Source organism: Pelecanus crispus, chromosome 8 (assembly GCF_030463565.1).
Source record: "Pelecanus crispus isolate bPelCri1 chromosome 8, bPelCri1.pri, whole genome shotgun sequence".
Taxonomy (NCBI): Eukaryota; Metazoa; Chordata; class Aves; order Pelecaniformes; family Pelecanidae; genus Pelecanus; species Pelecanus crispus.
The window spans coordinates 25,875,232-25,898,319 of record NC_134650.1 but is presented as its reverse complement, the minus strand read 5'-3'; the positions used below and the strand labels follow the sequence as shown (position 1 = coordinate 25,898,319).

The window sequence follows — 23,088 nt, the reverse complement described above, 5'->3', positions numbered from 1 at the left end:
ACCTTTTCCCCTCCTTTGCAGTGACAGAATAATTCACGCACCAGAATGAACTCGATCAAGAACTAATTCCAGCTGAAAACTAATGCAGAGAAAAACAGTTAATTATGTTAGAACACGTTCAGTTCCTGATCTGATTCCCCACACAAATGCTTGGGCAGACATAGGTAAGGGAGCAGGTTAAGAAGTGCCGGGGCCACCTTAAGCCGCAGTGCCAGCTTAAAGTTCTAAGCAAACCACAGCACCAAGAACCTTATATCCCAGAAGCTAGGTGGCTACTGAGCAGTGTCCTTCCACTTTGTGCCATGCTGCCATCCACCAAGTACACACTCCAGGGAAACTGCTTTCTCTCAAGCATCTTGCAACCCTCTGGGTCACAGCCAGTTTGTGGGCGCCTTCCTGTTTAAATAGCATTTAACTGTTACTAACCCCCCACACAATCTCTCATTCAATCAGTTGTTAATTGCGAACCAAAGTTACCTTTTACTTACACTTATGTGAAGGTAGCACACTTTGGGCCAGATGTTATCAAAAGTAATCTTTACCTTTTACCCTTATGAACTCCCAAGAGCACAGCCAAGCCATCTCCCTGGCTACAGCACATTCATTACCTACAGCTAGCTTGGTGTAGAATTAGAATCAAGACACATCCTGTGACATTTCTATAACTACCTCCAGCCTTCCCCCCCCCCCCCCCCCCTTTTCTTGTTTTCCTCTCCTACTGTAACCTACAAAAAAGTAACCCTCCTAGTTGCTGCTCTTGCCCAGGGATCTTAGCAGAGCTCTTTCAAACATTCATCATGTCTCAAGAAGTAATTCAAAGTGATGAGAACCTTCATTCAGCACTGACCCTTATTTTTCAGTCAGCGAGTAGCACACACCTGTGGTTTTCTGCAATTACTCAGGATGAAGTCAACCTGTTATTTTGGATCAAGAACTCAGGAAGACATGTGCAAGACATGAAAACAGTATATACACAGGGTCCCCCAGCAAGACAGAAGGAAACCCAATTCCATATCACTCCTCAGCTGTTTGCAGAATAAGCTCCCTCTTAATCCTCGCACCTGACAGTGGCAAAAGGCCCCAGAATCATGGCTCTTCCCAAACTAATACTGCTAATTCTGCCATACTAAGCTGCAGCCTGCAATGGGTACGAAAGCATAATACAATAATGTCAACTGCTTGAAAACTGCATTGTGAATAAATCACTGCAGTTACTGACAACAAATCCCACACATACTCACATCACGTGGGCTATAACTAACTTTAACTTGACATGGTAAGCCTTAATGAAGAAAGCAGTCTGCTAGAAGCATTTCAACTTTATTTCTGGAAGTATGACTGTTTCCTTAATTTTCCTTTAGATTTGGAGAATTAAGTTCTATTGAGAAGGTAGTAAGGACAATTTTAGTAAATATTCTTGTTCCTAAACCTTGTTCCATTCTTCCTTAATTTCTCGTTCCTATCTAACATTCTTTTAAATTTTCCCTATTTCTTCCAATAACTGCTAGTGCAGTCTCACCAGATGACACTAGTTCTCTAGTCACACACAGAATTTTCTAGTGAAAGTGGGAAAATGTGAATTAAACATTTCCATATCAATCTTTTTTAAAATCTTTCCCTTTTTAATATATTAAAAAAGGTATTTTATTTTGCTAACCTGACAGTTTGTTTCAGGACAAACATGCCATTTTTTCAGGTGTAAAATACAGAAAGATTTACACTTTAAAAGTAGCAGTCACAAAGGAGTTCATTTTCAGCTGATGCTGGATCATAAAACTAATCATTCCCTCCCTTTTACAGTTCTTCATAATATAAAAGTGATGAAGGAGCTCACAAAAACCACTGGAGTACTTGAATGTAATAAACTGAAAACAACGGAAAACTATTCCAGGTTAAAACAGCCTGTAAAATCTACTGCCACAAAAAGTAAACTCTAATATTGCAGGTAGATACTAGAAAAGGTTAGTAGTTTTATCAACAAATATTTGTGGTCCTTTTTTCCCCTCGCACATTAATTTAGGCTTTCATTTAGGCTATTAGCAAACTGCTTACAGCAAAAAAAGGTGTTTCTTCAAAATCAGTCAGACCAGAGCAGGGTTCTTTGGCCATCTGATGCAGTCTTGCATGATAGCAAAATGGCCACACCAGACACTACCACCCCTGAAAAGAGACCAGTGCAACAAGTTTCATGGCATTCTGGAGACTTCATAATAAGCTACGAGTATCTGGATTTTGTTTTCCTCTAAGGTTTCATCTAGATGAACAGGTATCTAAGAACAAACTTTTGGGGAACAGCTATTGCTTTTATCTTTGCACGAGTACTCATTAAGTAGTGATACTCTGCCTGGACAAGGGAATTCAGGCTTCAAATCAGAGGAGCAGGAAGTGCTCATCCCTGGGATGGTAACATAGGTCCTACCCCATGGACAACAGCTGCTCATGCAGTAACTATTAGTCACCTCCCAAATTACACCCTGCTGTACGTGAAGAAAACTAAAGTCAGTGCTAGTTAGCTTAATGTCAGGCTGTCAAATACAGAGGTGTAGTTTGCTGCTGTTGCAGCAGAGACAGGAAATTCCAGGAGAGTTTTGAAAACACTTATGGCAGAAGGGTGGTGGACCAGACAAACTCCTGGAGCCCAAATGAAGTCATCCTTGCTTTTGAATCACAGATTGCAGAAAAGTTCATCTGAACTAATAAATGTTGGAATAAATGTAGATAGAATTAAACCCAGGTGAACCCTAGACAGTGATCCTCACGCTGAAGTTTTAAGCCATTTAATCCTTTTTAAAACACATCTAATTCATTTGGACTTGTGTTTCAAATATTCTTATACACCAAGCCCTAGAAGTGCCTTTACAATCCACCTTCAAAGCAGATGAAGCAAAAAAGAAAATTCCCACAAAGGCACTTGACCTTGGAGGGAAAAAAAAAAACCAAAACCTTTCCACCAGGAGTAAGGCCTCATTTTCAAACACACTAACTCTGTCAGAGAAGCCATCCCTGCCTTTAAACTGTCCACTCATTCCCACCCCTATGATCCCAACTATTCCTTGTGTTAGCACAAGCATTTCTAAGACTGAAGCTAACTGGTCAGGAAACTAATCCAGGCCAGAACTCACCCAGCCAAAAAGATACTTATTGCCATCCAGACCAGGTCTCTGGTGTGCCCAAACACTCACGCCAGCCAAAAGAGAAGCACGGCAAGAGGGTTTCTTCCAGCACAGTGTAAGCTTTAAATGTTCAGGAAACTACTGCCTTGGCATGGAACACATACCACACTTTAAAACCCCTTAATTTACATTTATGTTCTTGATGCTTCTGCACTTCTGCCTGGACTGATTTGTTCTCTTCATGCTGGCTATTCTTCATGCAGCTCTTGATGTCAGAACACAGTCTGGAACAGAACAGATGAGTTGTACTAGTGAAACTGCATAAAAGAGAAGGGAAAGAGAAGGGGCAAGGGGGAAGCACTATTTGAATGTTTAATCCTTGTTTAACAGAAAATATGTAGTCCCACACTTCTAAAAAGAATAGCATTGGTAACTGCTTGAGGACCCCTTCACTTATCAAAAAGCCTTAAACAAAACCAAAATAGTATTTCAAATCAGCTTTAATACTGTTTACCAGGAAGAATGAACTTATTTTACAAACTGATCTCTCTACCTCTTCTCCAACTCTTTCGCATTTACAGTTCTTACAACCTACAACTGTATGTGCCACATGTCAAATTAAGAGTGCAATACGACATTTTAGAGCTGGTTATGCCTATTTCAGATGCCCTTTTCCTCCTGTGCTGTGGAATACCAAATCACAACAGAAAAGCAGTTTTTATTGTTAAAGGGGTGTACATTAGAGCAAGTATAACCTGTTACATACTGTCAATTCAGCAAGTAACACTATCAATAACGTAAAAAAATAATTTCTAACAGACTTCCAACCTTGTTACTGTGATGTAGAACAGCCTCAGCTTGTTTAAGAATTGCGAAGCTAGCTTTGTTACCCTAATCAATTAAGGGCTTAAAATATTCACATTTACAGTACTAAAATATTTACAAGACAGCACATTATTTCTCATCTGTACTCCTTTCCAGTCCTCAGTGTCCATACATGCTAAAAACTCTGGGAACAGTAAGCAGCTCCACAGGAGTAATTCTCAAGCAAGGCACATATTCTTGCTGCATGCAGTGATGCAGGCCAAGCAGTGTTGAATTTCACACTAGTTCTATGCCCTTTCAATTTAAGTACTTCCCCCCGAGTTCTTCTGTCATTTGTTTAGTACAAGGCACTCAAGTCCGGGTTCTGGCTGCATTTTCTCCTTGGCAACTCTATTTTTAATTGTTTATCAGCTTCAGAGAGCAGTGCTGATAAGAAGTTTGTTGGAGCTGTGGATGGTCAGTGATAGTAAGCTTTTAAAAAAAGCATTTGGAATTGATCTCTTTTTATTTAACACTTACTCCGTAAAAATCACATATGCTATATACATTCACTGACCAGAAAAGGGGATGCTCAAGAGGATATGTGGGGTGTGCTCCACTGCTAAGGGCACATTAAGACTGCTGACACAAGCTGCATCCTTGCCAGGTTCTGTGTTGATGAGAGCTTGCACACAGCGGTAGTCATATAAAATAGTTACTGTTAGTAGCTGACTTGTGACCCTGGAGAAGACTGCTATTTCCTAAAACTTAAAAACTTCTAAATTAACACAGAAAAACCTTAAGAGTGAAGGACTTCTCCATTCAGAAGACACTTGATGCAAAGCAAACACCTTCCATAGGAAGCTATCATCTCAGAAGTTTTGTCACTGGACAAAACACAGCAGGAGTCTTCAATAGAGCACATTTAATTGAATGGAAACATCCTTTATCTGCTGCTATTTTTTATCCTAACTTTGGTTTTCCTGAAATTTTGAATCAAGAAATAGTTTTCATCCAATTTTCAAAACCTAATCTTCTACTTGGCAAATGACTTAATAGATCTGTTTTGAATAAAGGTTTTACCCAACCTCTTGGTAGGGGAAAAGAGAAACAAAACAATAGTAATTGTAGTTCTTTACCACACTACAGACAACAAATTCAAAATAGTTTACAGTAGTTCAAAATCAGATACAGGGATATATGCAGATTCCAACTGATGGTGGATTAACGCAAAGCACCACCACCACTCTTCTCTCTTCACAAAGTATTGACTCTGCTTGAGGAAATGGCTTTCTGGAGTTTTTTATAGAGATGTTTTGAAGTAAGCACCTCAGACACTGCTCAAGGATCATTAGCCGACTAACGTACAACCCAAGGAACAAACCTTCCCAGCACTACAAACATACATACTTCAAAAATGCAAGGCATGCTTGTTCTGATCCACTCCATGGTAATGTCCCAGAGGGAAGAAAAGCCACTCCTACCCTCCTTTACCAGAAAGATAGCCTACTTCTGTTACAGTAACCAGCATATTTTCGGGCATAAAATACCTTGCATGAATTTACATTCCAATCAGATCTTTGACATATGGGTAAGGTTTTATAAACTTGAAGGAGAACAGGGATAAGCTGCAAATTGAAGTGCTCTACCATTTTTGAGCTTAGTACACTGACATACACCGGAAAGAGCCCATTAGAAGGCTGCCAAAATTATGAGGTGGCTGGAGTACAAGACCTACAAGAACAGACTGACACAGTTAGCTGTGAGGCGGCTAAGGGAAGATCTTCCTGCTACCTTCAACTACCTAACAGGACAGCAAAGAGAAGATGAAGCCACACTCTCAGAGGTACACAGTGAAAGGACAAGATGCCAACAGGCAAGCTGCAACAATGAGAGTGGTCAAACATTGGAGCAGGTTGCTCAGAGATGTCATGGAAACTCTAATCTTTCAGCTATTGAAAATATTTGCTAAATACAACCCTAAACAACCTCATCTAACTTCAAAGCTGGCCCTGCATTGAGCCAGGGGTTGAACCAGGGCACCACAAGAAGTTCCTTCCCAAATTATTTTACCATTCTCTGGCACTACATAAAATGAAGGATATACTTAAAACTTCAAACACAAAACCAGTGAGGGGTTTTTTTTTTTTCCATCTATGCAGTTTTAACTATGATGCTCTTAGGACAGAGAGATTTATTGGTCTCAGCATTCGCTTCCACACAAGTTCTAGAGGACCTGGAATACTTTTGCAAGATCTCAAACACTAACCAGTTCTTCAGCTAATGGCAGACATTCAGTCATTCTCAGCAATCTACTAGTGACCTGCACTTTAAGAGCAGTGAATATGCAAAGCTGCCTAATATTTAATTTAAGAGAGCAGCATTAGAAGACCACAGGCTTAGTGTATCATTGTTTAAGAGACACAAATCCACATGAGATATGAAGTCAGAGAACAGCTGTAGAAAGACCAACATCAGACGAGGCTCCTATATGAACTTCAGATAGAAAAGGTGGAAGCAGCACTGACAAAGGACCTCATTTTTTAATATTTTTTTTTTAAAATTTGCAGGAGAAAATGCAGGATCACAATGAGTAAATCCAAACTCATAAAAAACTGTCTTTGAAGAAACAAGGACTACTGTATGCTCTTTTCTCCAGAATCTTAGCAAGAGGTTATATCTTGAGTGCCAGAAGGTGGCTGAAAAGGCTCCCTGGCTACCAGCCTGTTTGAAAAGGCAGTTCTGGGACAAGAACAATGGTAAACAACTGCACTGGATCAAGTACTTCTAACCAGGGAGAGCCTGACTGATAACAGAGCAGGACAAACATTCAATGCTACCTCCCTTCTTTGAACCTGGTGGAGCTGGAGAAAACATCCCTAAGGATTTGTTTGCACAAGCCACTCAAAGCAGATGTCTCAAAAAACATTACAGATGTCATGTCAGGCAAGTCAGACATCTGAATATTTGTTAGCCTGCTCCATTATACTGTCATGGAAGCTGCCAAATTCTTCTTCATGTAGGTCAAAACACTGGTAGAACAGGGAGAGGATGCAGCTGCTTCAACAGGACAAAACTATTTCCACACGCTACAGGAGCCAAGTATAAACTACTCTGGGCTCATATAATGCTCTAGTAGCTTGGAGTAGGTAGGAGGCAACAGTGGTCATTCCTGAGCAGGAAGGAGAGGAGTGCATTAATATGGAATGTAGGCAAGGATCAAGTAATCAATGAGTACCTTTTGAGTATTCAGTATTGCCACAGGAAGCGACAAATCTCTCTTCAAAGATCAGAAATGGCAGTAAGTTATATACTCAGCAGGAATGCTGGATAACACTAACTTCTTCCATCCTCCAAAAAGAAAAGAAAAGAAAAAAAGTTTTAATAATCTGATAAGCTTCGACTCAAACTACTAGCCTTCAAAAATTTTATTTTTCCAACCTGTAATCTGAAAACTGAAGTGCCTCTAAAGGGTTCTCTTGCAGTACATACCCGGAAAGCAAGACTAAAGTTTATACTGCACCTCCACTGCAAACAGTTTAACTCGTAGAAGAAAGCTACTGTTTTAAAATGTAATATTGTTACACTTATGTCAAGTACGTACAACCCAAAACAGGGACATTTTTAATTCAGCAGCATTTCCTGCTTTAATTTTAAATCTCTGGATGTTAGAGGTGGCTTCAAGGAAACAGCTTTGCAAATCGAATACAAGGAGACAGAGAAACTACACAAGAAGGTGAAGTAATTGCCCCAGAATCACTACTGGTTCCACAGCAGTGAAAAGCTCTTCCAGGAGCTAGTCCAGAGCAATGATGTCTCTTTCAACATTAAACAATGGGATAATTCAATTCCCTTGACAACAATTTTAAACATACAGCAAAGTTACTGCTCTATTTCAAAAGAGTAAAAAACATTTACAAATATCCAAATGCTGCCATTAGTACTTGTGGTCTCAACTACCTTTTCAGAAAGCCTCTACTTACCCCAAAATATTTTGAGGCATGGTTCCACAAAGGCTTAAATCAAACTCAGAGCTGCAGTTTTTCCACATCTACTTATATCCAGTTGCCCCCCACCTTTTTCGGGGGGGCAGCCAGAACAGATGGACACACACAGGAAGCAAATTCAACTGACCAACTCATTACCTGGCAAAGCAATTTCCAGCACACAAATGGAAGAAAATGGGGTCACCACAGTCCCCGATGCAAGCCAACTTAATTTTCCAGGGAAGCCATGACTTCTACTTCCCTACATATGTTGGTGTTATTCCCAACATAGCTGTAGATTCGCTTATATAGTTTTTATCAATTGGTTGTGAAAAAGAAAAAAATTCCTTTCTCCAACACTAACATTAAAAAAAGAAAGTGCCCTGTAAGGACAGATCAGCGCCCATTTAGTCAAGCAGTCTGTCTTCAAAAGCTCAAGGAGGAAACGCTGTGTAGGGAGAGCAATCACTCACATCCATGGTTTACCACCCTCATCCCAACACCCAGCCATAGGATTAGGGATCGTACCCTTTGGACCTGCTGATCCCTTTCGGAACCTACAGTGTCTCCACAGTCTCTTAGCAAAACAGCTTTTCCATCAGTTGTGGTGCATTTCCCCCATTTCTTCCTCCTACAAGGTACAGGCTCACCAGAAAACTCGCTTCATCTACCTAAAAAGCTGGCCTTGTGCAAGTGCTAGGAACCACACTACAGAACAGCAATCAGACTGGACACAGACTGAATTTCTGCAAAGAACACAAGTGGTAGCAGCAGAGCTACCCTATTTGCCTTCTTACACACAGCTAGGAGAACCCTTGCCAAAGTCAAGCATCAGGTGCTTCTGCTGAAATAACCATCCAGAGGAGCACATGGATTATATGCAAGTTAACCCTGCAGCTGAGACAGTTCTCAAGCTTACATTTCCCCCTTCTCACCTTTAACATATGTAATACATGAAAAGTACTTCTGGCTTTCAGCAATCTCCACCTAGAGATGCTTAGTCCACCATCAGGCTACTCACTGTAACATTCTGGAGAGCTCAGAAAGTGTCAAACACGTCAAGTCGCCACACACAATGCATTATCATAGCTCAGAACTATTAAGTGCTGTTTCCTCCTTCCACAGCTTTACTCACCCTAGTTTCATTCTTGATTAATTCAGTATTTTACTCAACATCCACTTTAAAATGAGGATCACTGCATTATAAAATAATTTCACACAATACATATAAATACCATATATAAAATACGATTCAATAAACAATTTTGTATAACATAAAATAAATAATATTTTTACTAAGCTATATTTTCTGAAGTGGATTCAATAAAAATCACCCTTGCTTCACCCTCCTGAGCATTTCCCATGCTATGAACCAGGAAGGAAGAACCCCTTTAGTGATACAGTCTTGGGACTGACTGGACAGCAACGCTGCTGACAAGGTTCTAGGGCTACTTGGTAGACAGCAAGCTGAACATAAGCCAGCAGTGAGCCCTGGCAGCAAAGAAGTAACATTTATCCTACCAACAGCTCACTAATACTATAGCCACAGATAAAGACTTTTTACAGTCACAAGTCTGGACTAAATATATGGGACGTTATTTTGACCTGCTTCCAATATATATCAATACCTGCTTACTTTCTCCTGTTTGGAAGACTTTATTGGCCTGATCATGTTCTAGATTTCTAAGGAAAAGTCCTAAACCTATCTCTGTTCAGAAAGAGGGAAGCTGGTGAAAGAGGAGCTGCTCCCCATCTTTTTTCTTTAGCATAATCACCTCTCATTTGATCACCGAGTCTGACCTCTTATGAATTACAGTTCTCTAAATGTACATGAAACAAAAGAAGTTCAGTACCTTGCAGCTGGCTGAAGCAATTTTCAGAGTTTTTTCCACAATCTTGATCCAAAGATGTTAAGAAATTAAGAAATACACGACTGCTCTTCATATCATAATCCAATGGTTAATCACCTTCACTGTGAAAAACTTAGTCTTTTAATTTGAACTTATCTGGCTACAAATTCTTGTTGCATTTGTCAGCAAGATTAAAAAAAGCTCACTAATATCCAGTATTATCTTGCCAGGGAGATACCCGAGGACTCTAACCAAGTCACCTCTCAGTTTTGTTGAGAAGCTACACAGTAAACTCTTAACACTTCACTGCATGGCATTACTCCTTAGCTCTCCATCAAATTGGAGATTAATCCCCCTTCCAGCCAGTAATTTTTTTGTTTGGTTGGTTTTTAAGCGCTGATGCCAGAACCATACACAGTATCTTGGTAAAGCCTCCAATCCACCCCACACAGGCAAGAACATATCTCTACTTACTCCATTAATGCATCCGAGAGCTACATTAGCTTCTTTGTCACAGCATCACCTTGGAAACTCATGTTTAAGCTGTTTACCTACTATGACTCCAAAATGCAGTTCAGCCACTGCTTTCTAGGATACCATGTGCCTTGATTTAAATTCAGCTGAATTGCCTTGTTCCCAGGTGTATAGCTTTACATACAGCAGCCTTCGCACACACATCTGAATGGATCTACTTCATCTGACAATCATGATGGCTGCCTTACTGCTATTTGCCTTTCCATGAACCACAATTTTATCACACAAAAGTTTTAAATCAACAGACATTTTGCACCAACAAAATCAGTAATGAAAACAAATTGGGACAAGCAATTACCATTTTTTTGCTGAACATCCATGGAAACTATTCAGTCTTGTATACCCCCTGACTTTCCTGAACTGAATGGCATTCAGTACTCATTTTTATATTCTGTAAGATCCTCAACATCAAGAGATATCTTTAACAAAGTCAAATAATAAATTTAACAATCTCTAGTTTCCTTAAAGCCTTATTAACTAGGATTAATGACATCCTTTTCTCTTGTTAACTAAATTCTGTACCAAGAACAAACAGGAGAGCTGGTAATAATGTAAACTATGTATGTATTAACATCATGCAGTGCTAGTCATATACTCAAGGTAACTCAGGTGTCTCTGCAGAGCACTACATTACTAGCTGCCATGTTCATCCACTCCATCTCTTTTTAATACGAAAACATCAGCACTTTTGACTTCCTGGAATTTCCCTAGTGTTCCAAACCGCATCAACTATACAATATTCCTTCCATTACTACAGCTAGGAATATTCCAGTGTTAAGAGTGGGGAAAAAATACACTGGCCAAGGCAAACATCTCTCTCACCTCCCAAGGTGCTTTGGGGCTGGTTTTTTGTTTTATGTTTTGTCTTGTGTTTGTTTTTTTTGTTTGGATTTTTTTTTTAAAAAAAAAACCAAACCAACCACAAAACAGAGGAATTTCAGAAGCTTTCAGAACAGCAATCTAATTCTAAATACCTGAAAGAGAGAATAAGAATTACTTTGACATCCCAATTAAGGCAAGTAATATTCTTTATATAGTCAGACCAAGCTACTTTCTCCTCTACTTTACAGATAGCTACTTTACCTGCTGATGTTTGAGAGACATACAAGCTTCTAATCATGACGCATATTAATAAAGACAAAGGTGTATTTCACGCTCCAAACAATCTGTGATTTGGCTTCTGTTTTGTTAGAATTTGGCAAGTTCAATGATGTCAACAGAAATTTTTAGATTCTGGGGAAAAAAGAAGAGAGGTAAAATAAGATTTTCAGTATAAGCTGAAGTTAGTTCACAGTCTCCTTACTCAGCCTTTACATTTGAGCAATGCTTTTCAGTAAAACCCATGAAGCTTTAGAAACGTCATGGGTTTGTTTCTATGGCAGAGAAATAAGACAATGCTGATAGCTGACTGACAAAACAGTATGTATTTGGGCTAGTACCTGAACTACAGGGTGTAAAGAAAATGCACTGTAGCATAGCTTGCTTCACTGCTACCAGTACAGTAGCCCTCCCCTGTTACCTGGTCAGCACATCCTAACTGATCACTGTACTTCTTGTGCTTTTAAACATACCTGGCCTCGTCTCTTAGTATCAACTCCATAGAGCACACTGAAGTCCTCAGGTAGCCGACAGTAAAGAGTGGGAGGGCTGGAACTGAAAGGTCTCTAAAAACAAACCTTTACATAAGAAATACAACTGTAAACGTCTATGACTCACAGCTTCATCTGTAAGGATAGTTAAAGAATAATTCTTCAGGAATCCATTCTATCACAGATCTCCCCTAAGTAATGCACTGTTCTTGAGAGCTGTCTCTGTACTATTTCTGTATTTTCACCTGTTAAGAACCATACTGGAAAGACATTAAGACTTGGTAGTTTCGAAGTTTTTATAATGCTAAATGAGGGAAACTTCACTTTAGCTTTAATATATATTAGACACCAAAATTGTGTTGTTCAGTGTACAGTTACCTGAATGTTAATACAACCTGAAACACAAAACTCCTTACCCACCACATGTTTATTCTACTCTTCTTTTCAAAGTTATTTTTGTTAATCAGAAAATACTGAGATCACTCAGGTGAGCAGCTATTTATTTTTCTTATTAAATATCTGTCTAGAATAAGCATATCTCATTTAATTACTGAAGAATGATGGATTATTGGAGAGAAGTGGGAGGAACAGCAGAACAGGGTGTTTTAAATGAAATTCAACTATCTTTCAGTACAAAAAAGGCAACATCTTCAGTCACAGTCAGAACAGGACAAAGATTCTTTCTAAGTTTCTAAGCAAAAAATGGGAAAAAACAAAAGCCATGTTCTGAACCATTTTTATGACCAGTAAATATAACTTTTGAACAAAAAAAGGAAACATCCTGGATCTGTGTGCATCTCTAAGACCACGTAGCATTACAGAGCAGTAGAGCTTGATACTGTATTGAAATTTCAAGGTTTAGTACAACAAAAGACTGAACTGAGAATATGAACTATAGCCAAATGGATGAACAGAGGTTTCAAGTTAAGCAAACAAATCAGTACAGTTCAGTAAGTTAACACAAACAAAACGACCACCGAGTCAAAACTTTGGTTTCTTTCAACTCTACTGTGGAAGCTGAAGACTAGCAGTTCAGTCAGTGTGTGCCTTCGTGTGTGCAGGTAGCAGCGGTGGTTGTTCCTTACCACACATATTTCTAGAGCACATACAAGCACAGGAAGAAGCAATATTTGTGATCCTAATGCTCTATCACTCCCTCAAGCACTCCCTCTCAGGTAAAGAGGAGGTAAGAAAAGCAAGAATTGCCAGGATGGGTGAATCAGGGAGTTTTTATGCAAATATAATCAATATATATAATATATCTGAAATAGCTAACATACAAAAAAATGTTCAGACAGAGCAGGAAGAGCTATCCAGAGGTCAGAGCTCAACACTGCTTGCTGTTGCAAGTGATGAAGAATCTGCCAAAGTATCAGGGATAAGGGCAAGGAATAGGAATAGGCTGGCTCTTCTCAGAGCGCAGGTAAGTCTACTAGTGCTCAACATCTGACCTCCAAAACTCTTCATTAGAAAAGCAGGAGTTCTTGGACATGATGTACTAAGGGGAAGAGAAGAAATTAAGTTCCGGAGTAGGCTCTATACAGAAATTGCTAAGCAAGTTATAATCACATAATTAGATTTTTTTCAGGTAAATGCTGAATAAACACAAGAATAACACAGATCAGCTTCTGGCATTTTCAAGACAACAGCAATGTACTGCATCAGGCAGGTATCAACCTGCAGCCATAAAAGCTGGTAACGATACACACAGATTAGCTTACAGTTCATATTCAAGATACAGCCTGCTAATACGAAAAGCAGTTCTTGAAATAGTTCTTTCCTGCAATAATGCTGTGGGCACAAGTTGCCAGCAAACTTAACACTGTAGTGACAGCTCCCCAAGCTCTGTCCGAATTGGACAAGACTTGCTGTATTATTTCAGTTGTAGGGCCACTTGATGCTATAGGAACTCAAATTTTGTACCTTTTGCTCATATGTTATTCCTCAAAAATATCCCACAAAGTTTCAAGAGTATAATGAAGCCATTCAGTGCATCCTAATAACCCTTCTCATGCATACTATAAGTACAGAGGACATTAAAATTGAGCCAGCCCTAGACATCCAGAAGAAAAGCAAAATGGAAGTAAAAAAAAAAAAAAAATCTTTCAACCTAAAAAGAAGAAAGCCTTGCTTTTCCCTTATGCTCAAATTGCTCTTTCCTTCAGTTCCAATGATCTCTTCTGTACTAAAGGAAAACGTTAGATACGGCTTAAGAACGAACAACAGCTTGAATGCAACATGGAGCTATTTTATACCCAACAGACTCCTGCAAATTCAACAGGCTCTGCGCAAGCAGAATAAACTGTAGAACTTGAGAAAATATTTACACGCTTCCTCCACTGAAAAAACCCCACATATACTGGAAGTGGCAAACAGCATTTCAGATGCTTCTAATAACACCTCTGGAGTTTATTACAGGATTCAATAACCGGCAGGAGGTGAAGAACAGCCATGCATTTATTTAAGGGGGGTAAAGACTGTGTAAAAAAATAGGAAGTCACAAACAGGAAAGCAAGCTCGTTCTCACCAGCAGGCAAGTCCTGAGGATTACACCAAACAGAAAAGGATGCATACAACACGACAAAACCCCGGTATCAAAAGCATTTCACAAAGCTAAGGCAAGGCCAAATCTGATACCGTATAAATAAATTTACTAAAGAAATTTAAAGTTGATGTAGTGAACAAAACGCAAACTGTTTGGACACAAAGCATATGTGATTTCCTCTTCTGCATCACAAAAAGAATGGGGTTTTCTGCTTCTCCTCCCCTCCCGCAGAACAAACCCGTGCAAGAGAGGGAATAAAACCGTGGATTGTGATGGGCTTTCGAGCTCCATCCCTAAGAGCCCGGCTGCGGAGGGGTGGCCGCCCTGCAGCGTGCCTCGGGAGGCCGGCAGCACGGGCCAAGTCGAAGCAAGTGACACAACTTGTGGCCGGGTCGGTGGTAGCCCAGGTGTGCCCCTGCTCCCGCCTGCTCTCGATCACGCCGCGACGGCCTAAAGCCCCGCGGGGCTCCCGGCCCCGGGCGCGGCGGGTGGGGGGGGGGGGGGGAGGGGAGGCGGCGGTGGGGCACCCGCTCTTCGGGAGCGGCGGCGGCGGGGAGCTGGGGGGGGGGGGGGGGGGGGGCGTTGGTGGCCGGGCAGCGCGGCGAGAGCGGGCGCCCCCCAGCCGTGCCCGCGTCCCGGTGCTGCATGGCGCTGCTCAGCCTGCCTTGCAGAGGGAGCTCGAGTCCCGCTCTGCGCCTCGCAGCGCCTCTCACTCCGCAGCACACGCCAGCGCAGCGAGGCGGCGGCCGGCAGGAGCGGGACACGCAGCCGCCGCCGCCGCCACCGCCCTGCTGTCAGGAGCCGGCCGGACACCGAGGGAGGCCACGGGCAGCGGGCGGAGGGCACCGGGCCGAGCCCCGCAGAGGTTCGCGCTTAGAAGGCGGGAGGGCCGGGGGGGGGGGGGGGGGGGAAGCGGCGGCGGGGCGGGTGGGGAGCGGGCCCGGCCCGGCTCCGCGGGGCGGGGAAGGCGGGGGAGGGGAGGAGGAAGGGACGGGAGGGGAAGGGAAGGGGGGGGGGGGGTGCCGGCGGCTCGCGTGGCGGCGAGGGGGCGGTAATCAGCCCCGGTGGCGCGGCGGAGGAGACAAAGGAAAGAAAATGGAGTCGGGGCCGGCGGCTCGGCGGCGGCCTGGCCGGGCGGGGACGGCGGGAAGGGAGGCCCAGGCGGGCCCGCAGCCCAGCGCCGCGCTGTGGGGAATGGCGGCGGTGGCAGGCAGGCGCCGGCCGCGCTGGGGACGATAGAGGGAGACAAAGCCCCCTGCTTCCCCGGCGGCGGCCGCTGCGGGGCCCCAGCCGAACCGGAGCCCCATCGTGACACCTAGAGGCCGGAGAAAGCGACTGCAAACCCCCCGCCACCGCTTACCTGCGCCCGCACCCCGCCGAGCTCGCTCCGGCCGCCGGGCCCCGCCGCCGCCCCGCGCCGCCCACGGGCCCCGCGGAGCTGCCGCGCCCCGCACGCCCCGCCGCGGCCGCCGCTAGCGCCCAGCACCAGCTCGCGGTTTAATCGCTCCACAGTCGCTTCGGACACAAAATGGCGGCGGGCGGGCGGAGTGCGCCTGCGCCAGCGCGGCTGCCGCGGCCGCCGGCCGGAGCGGGGAGGGGTGGGAGGGGGGGGAGGAGGGAGGGACGGCGCGCGGGGAAGCGGCCGCGCGGGGCAGGCTGGGAGCGGCGGGCGGGGAGGGAGGGGCGGGGGCGCGAATCGCGCGCCAACTTCAAACGCCGGGCCGCGGCGTCAGCCGGCGCGCGCCTGTGCGTGCGTCGGTGCGTCACGCGCTGTCGAGGGCGGGCTGGCGGCGGCGGCGGCGGCGGGGGGAAGGAGGCTGCGCCGCGCCCGCTCCGCCCCCGCTTCACCCCCCTGCCCCCCCCGCCCCGCCGCCCTTCGGGGGAGCCTGCCCGGGCTCTGCCGCTGGGCTTCCCGGGGCGGCAGGCGGCAGCGCCTGGCAGACGTCCGGGCAGAGGCGGCGGGTGCGTTGGGGGCCCCGTGGGGCTGCTGCCGCTCTGCCTCCCCGTTGCCCTGTCGTTGGCACCCCGAGCCCCAGGCACCCTCAAACACAAGCAAGCCCATGGCTCTGCACGCATCTCCTAATCTTTGCGTAAGCTAAAACTCCCCCCTTCACCGAAGCCAAGCTTTCAGGCCCAGCAGAGCAGCAGGCTGTGCCTCTGCTCCAGGAGAAGGAGCTTGTGAGGAGGATAAGGTCACTGTGAAAATCCATGCTGCAATTTGTGCCTTCCTCTGTGCTGAGGAGGGGTTCGCTGCTTGAAAGACCAAAGCTTTTCTTAAGCTGGAAGAGGAGTTAGTACTGTCATGAATTAATCACTAGGAAAGTTGTAAGGCAATTTTATGAATACTAATAAGTTACTGGAATTAGATGGTGTTTGCCTGGTGGTTTTAAGGGACCTTGGGCTTGCCCAGCTTGTAAGTGAGTGGGACAAACTGTTCAGCTTCAGCACTGCAGGAATGGTGAATGTGGTGCCAGGTGCTTAGTAGGGAGCTTCTAGAGAAGTAACGAGGTTGCGGCCTGCCCATCAGAAGTTAGATGCCACAGCGTTTTCTGTCCACAGCTTTCCCACTCCACCCCCAAAAGCTGGAAACAGCCACGATATCCATAGTGAGATGTGTGAATTTATATGAGGAAGCATGGGGGCTCACGTGTCTTTCATTTTCCGCAGTTTCCTGTGTTGCTGAATCTTCTGGGTTTAACATACTTTCTCATCTCCAGTAGCATTATTGCAGACCCGTGGCTGATTGACAGGCAAGCTGAGAGGAGGGGAGAATTCTATGAGATCATGCTGCATCCTCTATGTATTTTCTTACCATAAAAACATGTGAAATGGAGCTAGAGTAATGGGTTAAAATATTAATAGTTCAAAAATAAGATGCATTGGAAGGACACTGCATTTTTGCTCCTTTTATTCACCTATCAACCCCTGGAGGACAGTAAGGCCAGGAATTCAGAAAGAAGACAAAATATAAAGAAACCTCAATGCAAACCCATGCTAGTAGGACTAAGGAGTTATAAGGCTGTTACAGTTCAAACTGGTATTTAAAATCTTGCCCCAAATTTTTGCCTCTTGAGATGTCACTGCAGGGAAGAGTAAAGCTGTTCAGCAGCCCAGGCTTTACCTCAACCTGTTTAGCAAGTGACAAAACCATCAGGCAAACCTAGCATACATAAACATGTAAACTGTGCCTTTAAATCTTAGTCCGAATAATGCTTATGTCTTGTTGAGCTGTGTGGTGGAGAGGAGAAGGGTCTGCCAGGCTGCTGCTCTGTGAGCAGGGAATTTGGCTGAGAGGTGGTGGTGAGTGAGAAGATCAGGTCCTGACCCTGCTTTATGGGTTTCTCCTGCCTAAGCTCTCCCAGTCGTTGCAAAGCAGCAGAGCACCTGTGGCAGTGCTGTGGCGGAGCACCGATACTCCATTCAGAGCTGTTGACAACTGAGACCAAGTTCCCTTCTGAGAATTATGACACCAGGCCGAGTCCATTAATTCATTACAGCGGGGGAACTGTAGCTTACTGAGCGGCCAGAGGGGACGAGCTGTGTTGAGTCACGAGGATGTAGCTCTGTTTGGCTGAGGGAGAAAAAAATTAGTTACAAAAGCAATGGCAAAACGTGACCGTTGATTATGAGAGGTGACAGGGTGTAGCTTACAACCATGACCTCCGGGGTCTTCATAGCATGAGAAATTTGAATCATAGAAACAGAATATCCTGAGTTGGAAGGAGCCCACGAGGATCTTTGAGTCCAACTCCTGTTGGGCTATCAAAAGCTTTGCTAAAATCCAAAAAACCCTACATCCGTTGCCTTCCCTTCATCCACTAGGTGGGTTGGTGTAAAAGCAAATTAAGTCAGTATGGCATGAAGAATCTGCTAAGAACATTTCTGGGGAAATGAGATTCTCTAATGTGAATTTTTTAAAAATAATGTACACTTATTCTAAGCTGTCAACCCATCAATTTTCATGCTGTAATTTTTGGGAGAATGACGTATCCTTTGTGTGTAGCCATGAATCCTGCTTTAAGCTCAAAACTTAATTCAGGCATGAATCAAAACGGAGAGGAGCACTGGCTATATGTAAATGTGCTTCTTATGCTGCTTTAAATACTTACCCAGGGCCAGGAGTAAATGAGTGCTAATGATCCCTCTGCCTTTTGTTTGTAGCCATGCTATGACAAATGGTCCTTGTCTTTTGTAGTAGGAATGTTGCTGCTTAGGAAACAGTAGTTGTTCTGGCAAACACCTATTCCTGGACTTTTGCCAGAAGTGTCAGACCATCTACCCGCGTGTGCTGGGGGTCTGACCTATTGATTTTGGGTTTCTCACTTGGAGGCGCTTTTGAGCTGATTTGCAGAGGATTCAAGCCCCCAGCTTCAGTCCTAATTGTGGGTGCTCCTGAAAATCAGCCTCCAAGCCTGTCCAAATTAGACACCCAGAGGCAGATGCTCCTTCTAGAAAAGTTGCCTGAGCGAGGCCTTTCCCAGAGATGCCTTGTCCATGAGCAGAATGGCAAGAACTGCAGCTGAGGAGTTCCTGACCGCCTTTGCTGACGTCCTGGGGGAGCTCACTGCCCTTGTTCCCTGCTCTTCCTAGCTCTGTGCTTCCATCACCCTCACGCTGTACAAGCACTCAAGAGTCACCACCCCTCTCCTCACTCAGCTCTAAGGAAGACAGTAGTTGAGTTTGAGAGCCAGCATTAAATTAAGTTTTGGAGACTGCCTGGAGCATTCTTTCGTCTCTGTATGAAATGAGGCCCCAGCTGTTACCCTAGGAGTGGTCCTTGGAGAACAAGCTCATACGTATGTGCCTGACAGCCCTGCGAGGAACTTGTCAATGATCATGAGGCGGTTGTTGCTCTGCTGTGGTTCAATGCAGACTACTTAGCTGTTCAAATCATTTCTAAGTGCCCTAGGGAATGCCTTGGAAACATGATTTCATACAAGCCTGGGATAAGGTAAGAGGTCCAACTTTGAGGCTGCTCAAACTGGAGATTCCCAAACTACAACCCCCTAAAAATGACTTGGCATCAAGATTTAAGTAATTTCTTACATGAGGGCTGATGGGAGCTTGTGGCACTCCAAAGTGGCAGCATCTGCTTGGGGTCATTCTGGTTGGTGGGTGCTCTTGGTGTCACAACCCGGGCAGCTGCACAAGCCCTGATGCTATCCAAGAGGAGGGTACGTTCACTGATCAGTTATTTTGTACTGATAATCTTCAGGGGCTCCTCGGGATGCTACCCTGAGACCAGCAGGTAAAAAGCGATACCACAAAGTGCTCCAGAACCCACATGAACCCCTTTAATTAAAAGGAAAGCAGCAGTAAATGGGGAAAAGGAACATCTTTCCAAAGCCAGAGCACATGGGTAATGTAACCGTGACACAGACACCCTCCCATGGGCTGCAGCTTCTACAAGAAAAGCAAGTAGCTGCAACAGTCATCGGTGCTGCTAAGCACAAGCACGTCCATACGAGAGGGTGATGTTTTAAGCACTGACACAGATTTGGCTGACAAATGTGGTGCTGGCACACTGTCTCCTTTGAAATAGCAAACACGCTGCCATGAAACACACTCTGTGGTGCTGTGTCTGTCCCCATGTGCTGTGAGAGTGGCTCCCAAGGGAGTTCACCCCATGAAGCGGTGTGCTTCCTGCGCAAGGGCTGGAGGAGATGTTAAGTCCTGGAGGGAAAAGTTGAGTCCCCTGCCTCCTTTCAAATAGCTGGCTCTTGTGATAGTTGTCCTACTCCTCCCCAGCCCTTAAAAAAAAAAAAAAAAACCCCAAGCAGGATGCAAACTGCAGTGAATGTTTTAGTGAGTGCTGTCCAAAAAACAAGACTTTTTTTTTTTTTTTTAAGTTTATTCCAGTTAAAAGGGCAATCCTGCAATTCCAGGTGACCTGGCAGTGTCCGTGGGGCAGAGGTCTTTGGTGATGCTGGCATAGACCCATTCAGAGCAAGGAACTGGGCAACATACTCCGAAATTAATCTGGCTGGTTTCTTTTTTCCCAGATGTTCTTAAAGCCACATAAATAAAGAGATTATTCCTTGCAATTCCAAGAGCAGAGTCATTTTGTCCTGACCTGCAGCTCCCTGCCTGCCCTCACAGAAGGCTGCTTTCCTGCTCCAATCTGTCTACAGCCAAGGCATAGCTTATCTTGGAAGGTGGTATTGTGCTGCAGGGATGGGGCTAGGTTTCGGCAGGGCAAGGAGGACACCCACGTAGGTGAGTGAATTGAATTCGTGGCTCTGGCCACTGCAACACTGGGCTGTTTTTATTTCCAGCAGTTATTCAGGGGGGAAAAGAAACCAGACCAAATGTATAAGATGGCTGGGCCACTTTCCACCTCTTGGGTGCTCTTGTCCACAGTTGTATGTGCCAGCTGGGACCCACATCTCGCTGCCTACAGCTGACAGTATGATGCAGTGCTTTGGGAGAAACACTGCTTCCCTCCTGGGGCTTGTCCAGCCCCCAAAGCAGGTGGAGGAAGGCTAAACTAGCAGTGATGCTGCGAAGTGTCCCCTGGTTGCCCCCTTCCCGCAATTCCTGCAGATAAAACTGCATCCAAAAGCGGTTACGCTAAGGTGGTGTCCCATCTGGGACACCCCACACACTGCAACATGCTATGCAGCGTTAGCATGGAGCCGCATGCAGGCTGTGCCCTGCGTGTCTGGCCATGTGTGGCATTCTACCTGAGCCAGCCCAAAAAGCTTTGCACCAGTGAGGAAAAAGGACATGGAGTCTGTAACCTGCTGGGAGTCGCTTAGAAACCCCAGGAAGCACTGATGGATGGACCCTGCTCTGCCTGGGGGCCATAAATCCCCAGCTCTGCCAGCACTGGCAGTGCTGATGCGATCGCGCCTGCGCTGGCACAGGTGGCTGGCAGCGCCGCAGGACAGTGCCATGGGGGTCCCTGACTTTGCTGCTCTAACCTACTCCTTTTCCAGGACCATAAGGGCCACTAAGATGATAAAGGGATTGGAGCAGCAGTCATATAAGAAGAGGCTGAGAGAGCTGAGACTGTTTAACATGGAAAATGAAGGCTGGGGGGTGGTTCTTATCTGTGTCTATTAATACCTGGTGGGGGCTAAAGAAGACAGAGGGAGATGCTCCTCAGTGGTGCCCTGTGAAAGACCAAGCGCCAAACTGAAACTGAAGTACAGGGATTCGAGTTAAACTTCAGAAAAGCTTTTTCTGTGAGGATGGTCAAGCACTGGCACAGGTTGGCCAGAGAAGTTCTGGCATCTCCATCCTTGGAGGTATTAAAAACCCAACCAGATGCGGTCCTGAGCTCTAGCTGACCCTGCTTTGAGCAGTGGTGAATGGATGAGCATTTCCAGAGGTCCCTTCCCACCTCAGCTATCCTCTGAGTCCGATCAGTCATGGCTCAGTGATGAGACCCACACCAAGAGGCGCCAAATCTCTATGGGGATGGGTTCAAAAAAACAGTTCAGCTGGGCGAGCTCCATCCCTGGCTCTCTGGACCCCTGCTTGGGGTTGGGCACCATGGTGTGTTCCCACCACAGGTACAGAAGAACGTAGAAACCAGGGCTGCCCAGGGAACAGTGTTCCCTGCTGTCGCTGTTCCCTGGGCAGCCCTGGTTTCAGTGGGTCCCTGGGCTGGGCACCCACATCGTGTAGCCTCAAGCATGGCCACCTCATCCCACCTTGGGTGATGCTTCGCATACCCAGCAGCCAAAGTTTGGCAACATCTCAGCAACTCTTGCAAAGCTCAGTGAAGGTGGAAGCTCCTTCCACTGCTGAAAAGGAGAGACCAGCTCTCCCTTCCGTGAAACTAAAGGCCACCATGGGGGCAGTGTTGATCCTCAGCTTTCCAAGCACCTGATAAACACCTAGCTGAGCCCAGCTTTGACCCTCAGTCCAGAAACATTCCCCCATACATTTATAAAGACAACATTGGAAACGGCATTTAAATCCCTGCAGTGATAGCATCCCTGGAAAGCAGGACAATGAGGCATGCTGTGGGACCAGGCAATGCCACACATGACAGTGTAATCCTCTCTGCCCCGGCTGTGCCAAGCCAGGAGGGCCAAGACTTCTGTACCCTGTGCCCACAGGTACTGCTCCCCTGCACACCTGGCCACGAAAGGCACCCAGCAGCCCCACATGCTGGCTCACGCTGGAGCTTGCTGGTGGCTGAGGGGCAGGGCTGCACCCAGGCAATGACAGAAATCACAGTTATGCCCCGTGAGACCCCCCCCTGCCACCCTCCAGCCTGCTACGCTGACCCCTAGCTCACCCTGCCCCTGGGCAGTGGAGCCAAAGAAACACCCACACAGTGACACCGTCACTCATTAAAGGTTTGGTTTTATTTCTGGTTTAAAATCAAAATTAGTTGTTCTCTGTAATTACATTATATATATATTTATAGAGACATTATAGAAAAGAATTTTTTGCTTTTGTTTTTCTGCAAAAATCTGTAAATAATAAAATAAAACAAAACAAAAAAAAGGTGGCAGCTTCTGTCCATCCGTCTGTCCGTCCCTCTGTCACTCCTCCTGTCCCTGCCCTCCATGGCGCTTCCCAACAGACCAGGAAAGGCTCTGGGCTGGGGCCACATCTCACTATACTCCCTACGGCCACAGCCAGGGAGGGACAGGAGCATGTGGAGCTGGAAAGAAGAAACGCCAGCAGAATATATTAATATCTCATATT

The 23,088-nt window shown here is 45.2% G+C and overlaps 1 protein-coding gene across 7 annotated transcripts in view; it reads right to left on the bottom strand.

Annotated features, from left to right (window-relative positions):
- CTCF (CCCTC-binding factor) overlaps positions 1–15,806 on the bottom strand; it is a 37,885-nt gene extending 22,079 nt beyond the window's left edge. Inside the window, exons 1-4 of one of the 7 annotated variants that reach the window (XM_075715066.1) lie at positions 11,371–11,410; positions 9,757–9,875; positions 7,156–7,268; positions 3,303–3,397 (exon numbers count right to left, since the gene is read on the bottom strand). In XM_075715066.1, the coding sequence (XP_075571181.1) occupies positions 3,303–3,356 (54 nt within the window). In that variant the 5' untranslated portion in view covers positions 3,357–3,397; positions 7,156–7,268; positions 9,757–9,875; positions 11,371–11,410. Of the gene's footprint in view, positions 1–3,122; positions 3,143–3,277; positions 3,398–7,155; positions 7,269–9,756; positions 9,876–11,370; positions 11,521–15,781 lie in introns of those variants that run through there. The other 6 variants (XM_075715070.1, XM_075715067.1, XM_075715069.1 and 3 more) reach the window with 6 other exon arrangements.
- Between the last annotated feature and the right edge of the window lie 7,282 nt (positions 15,807–23,088).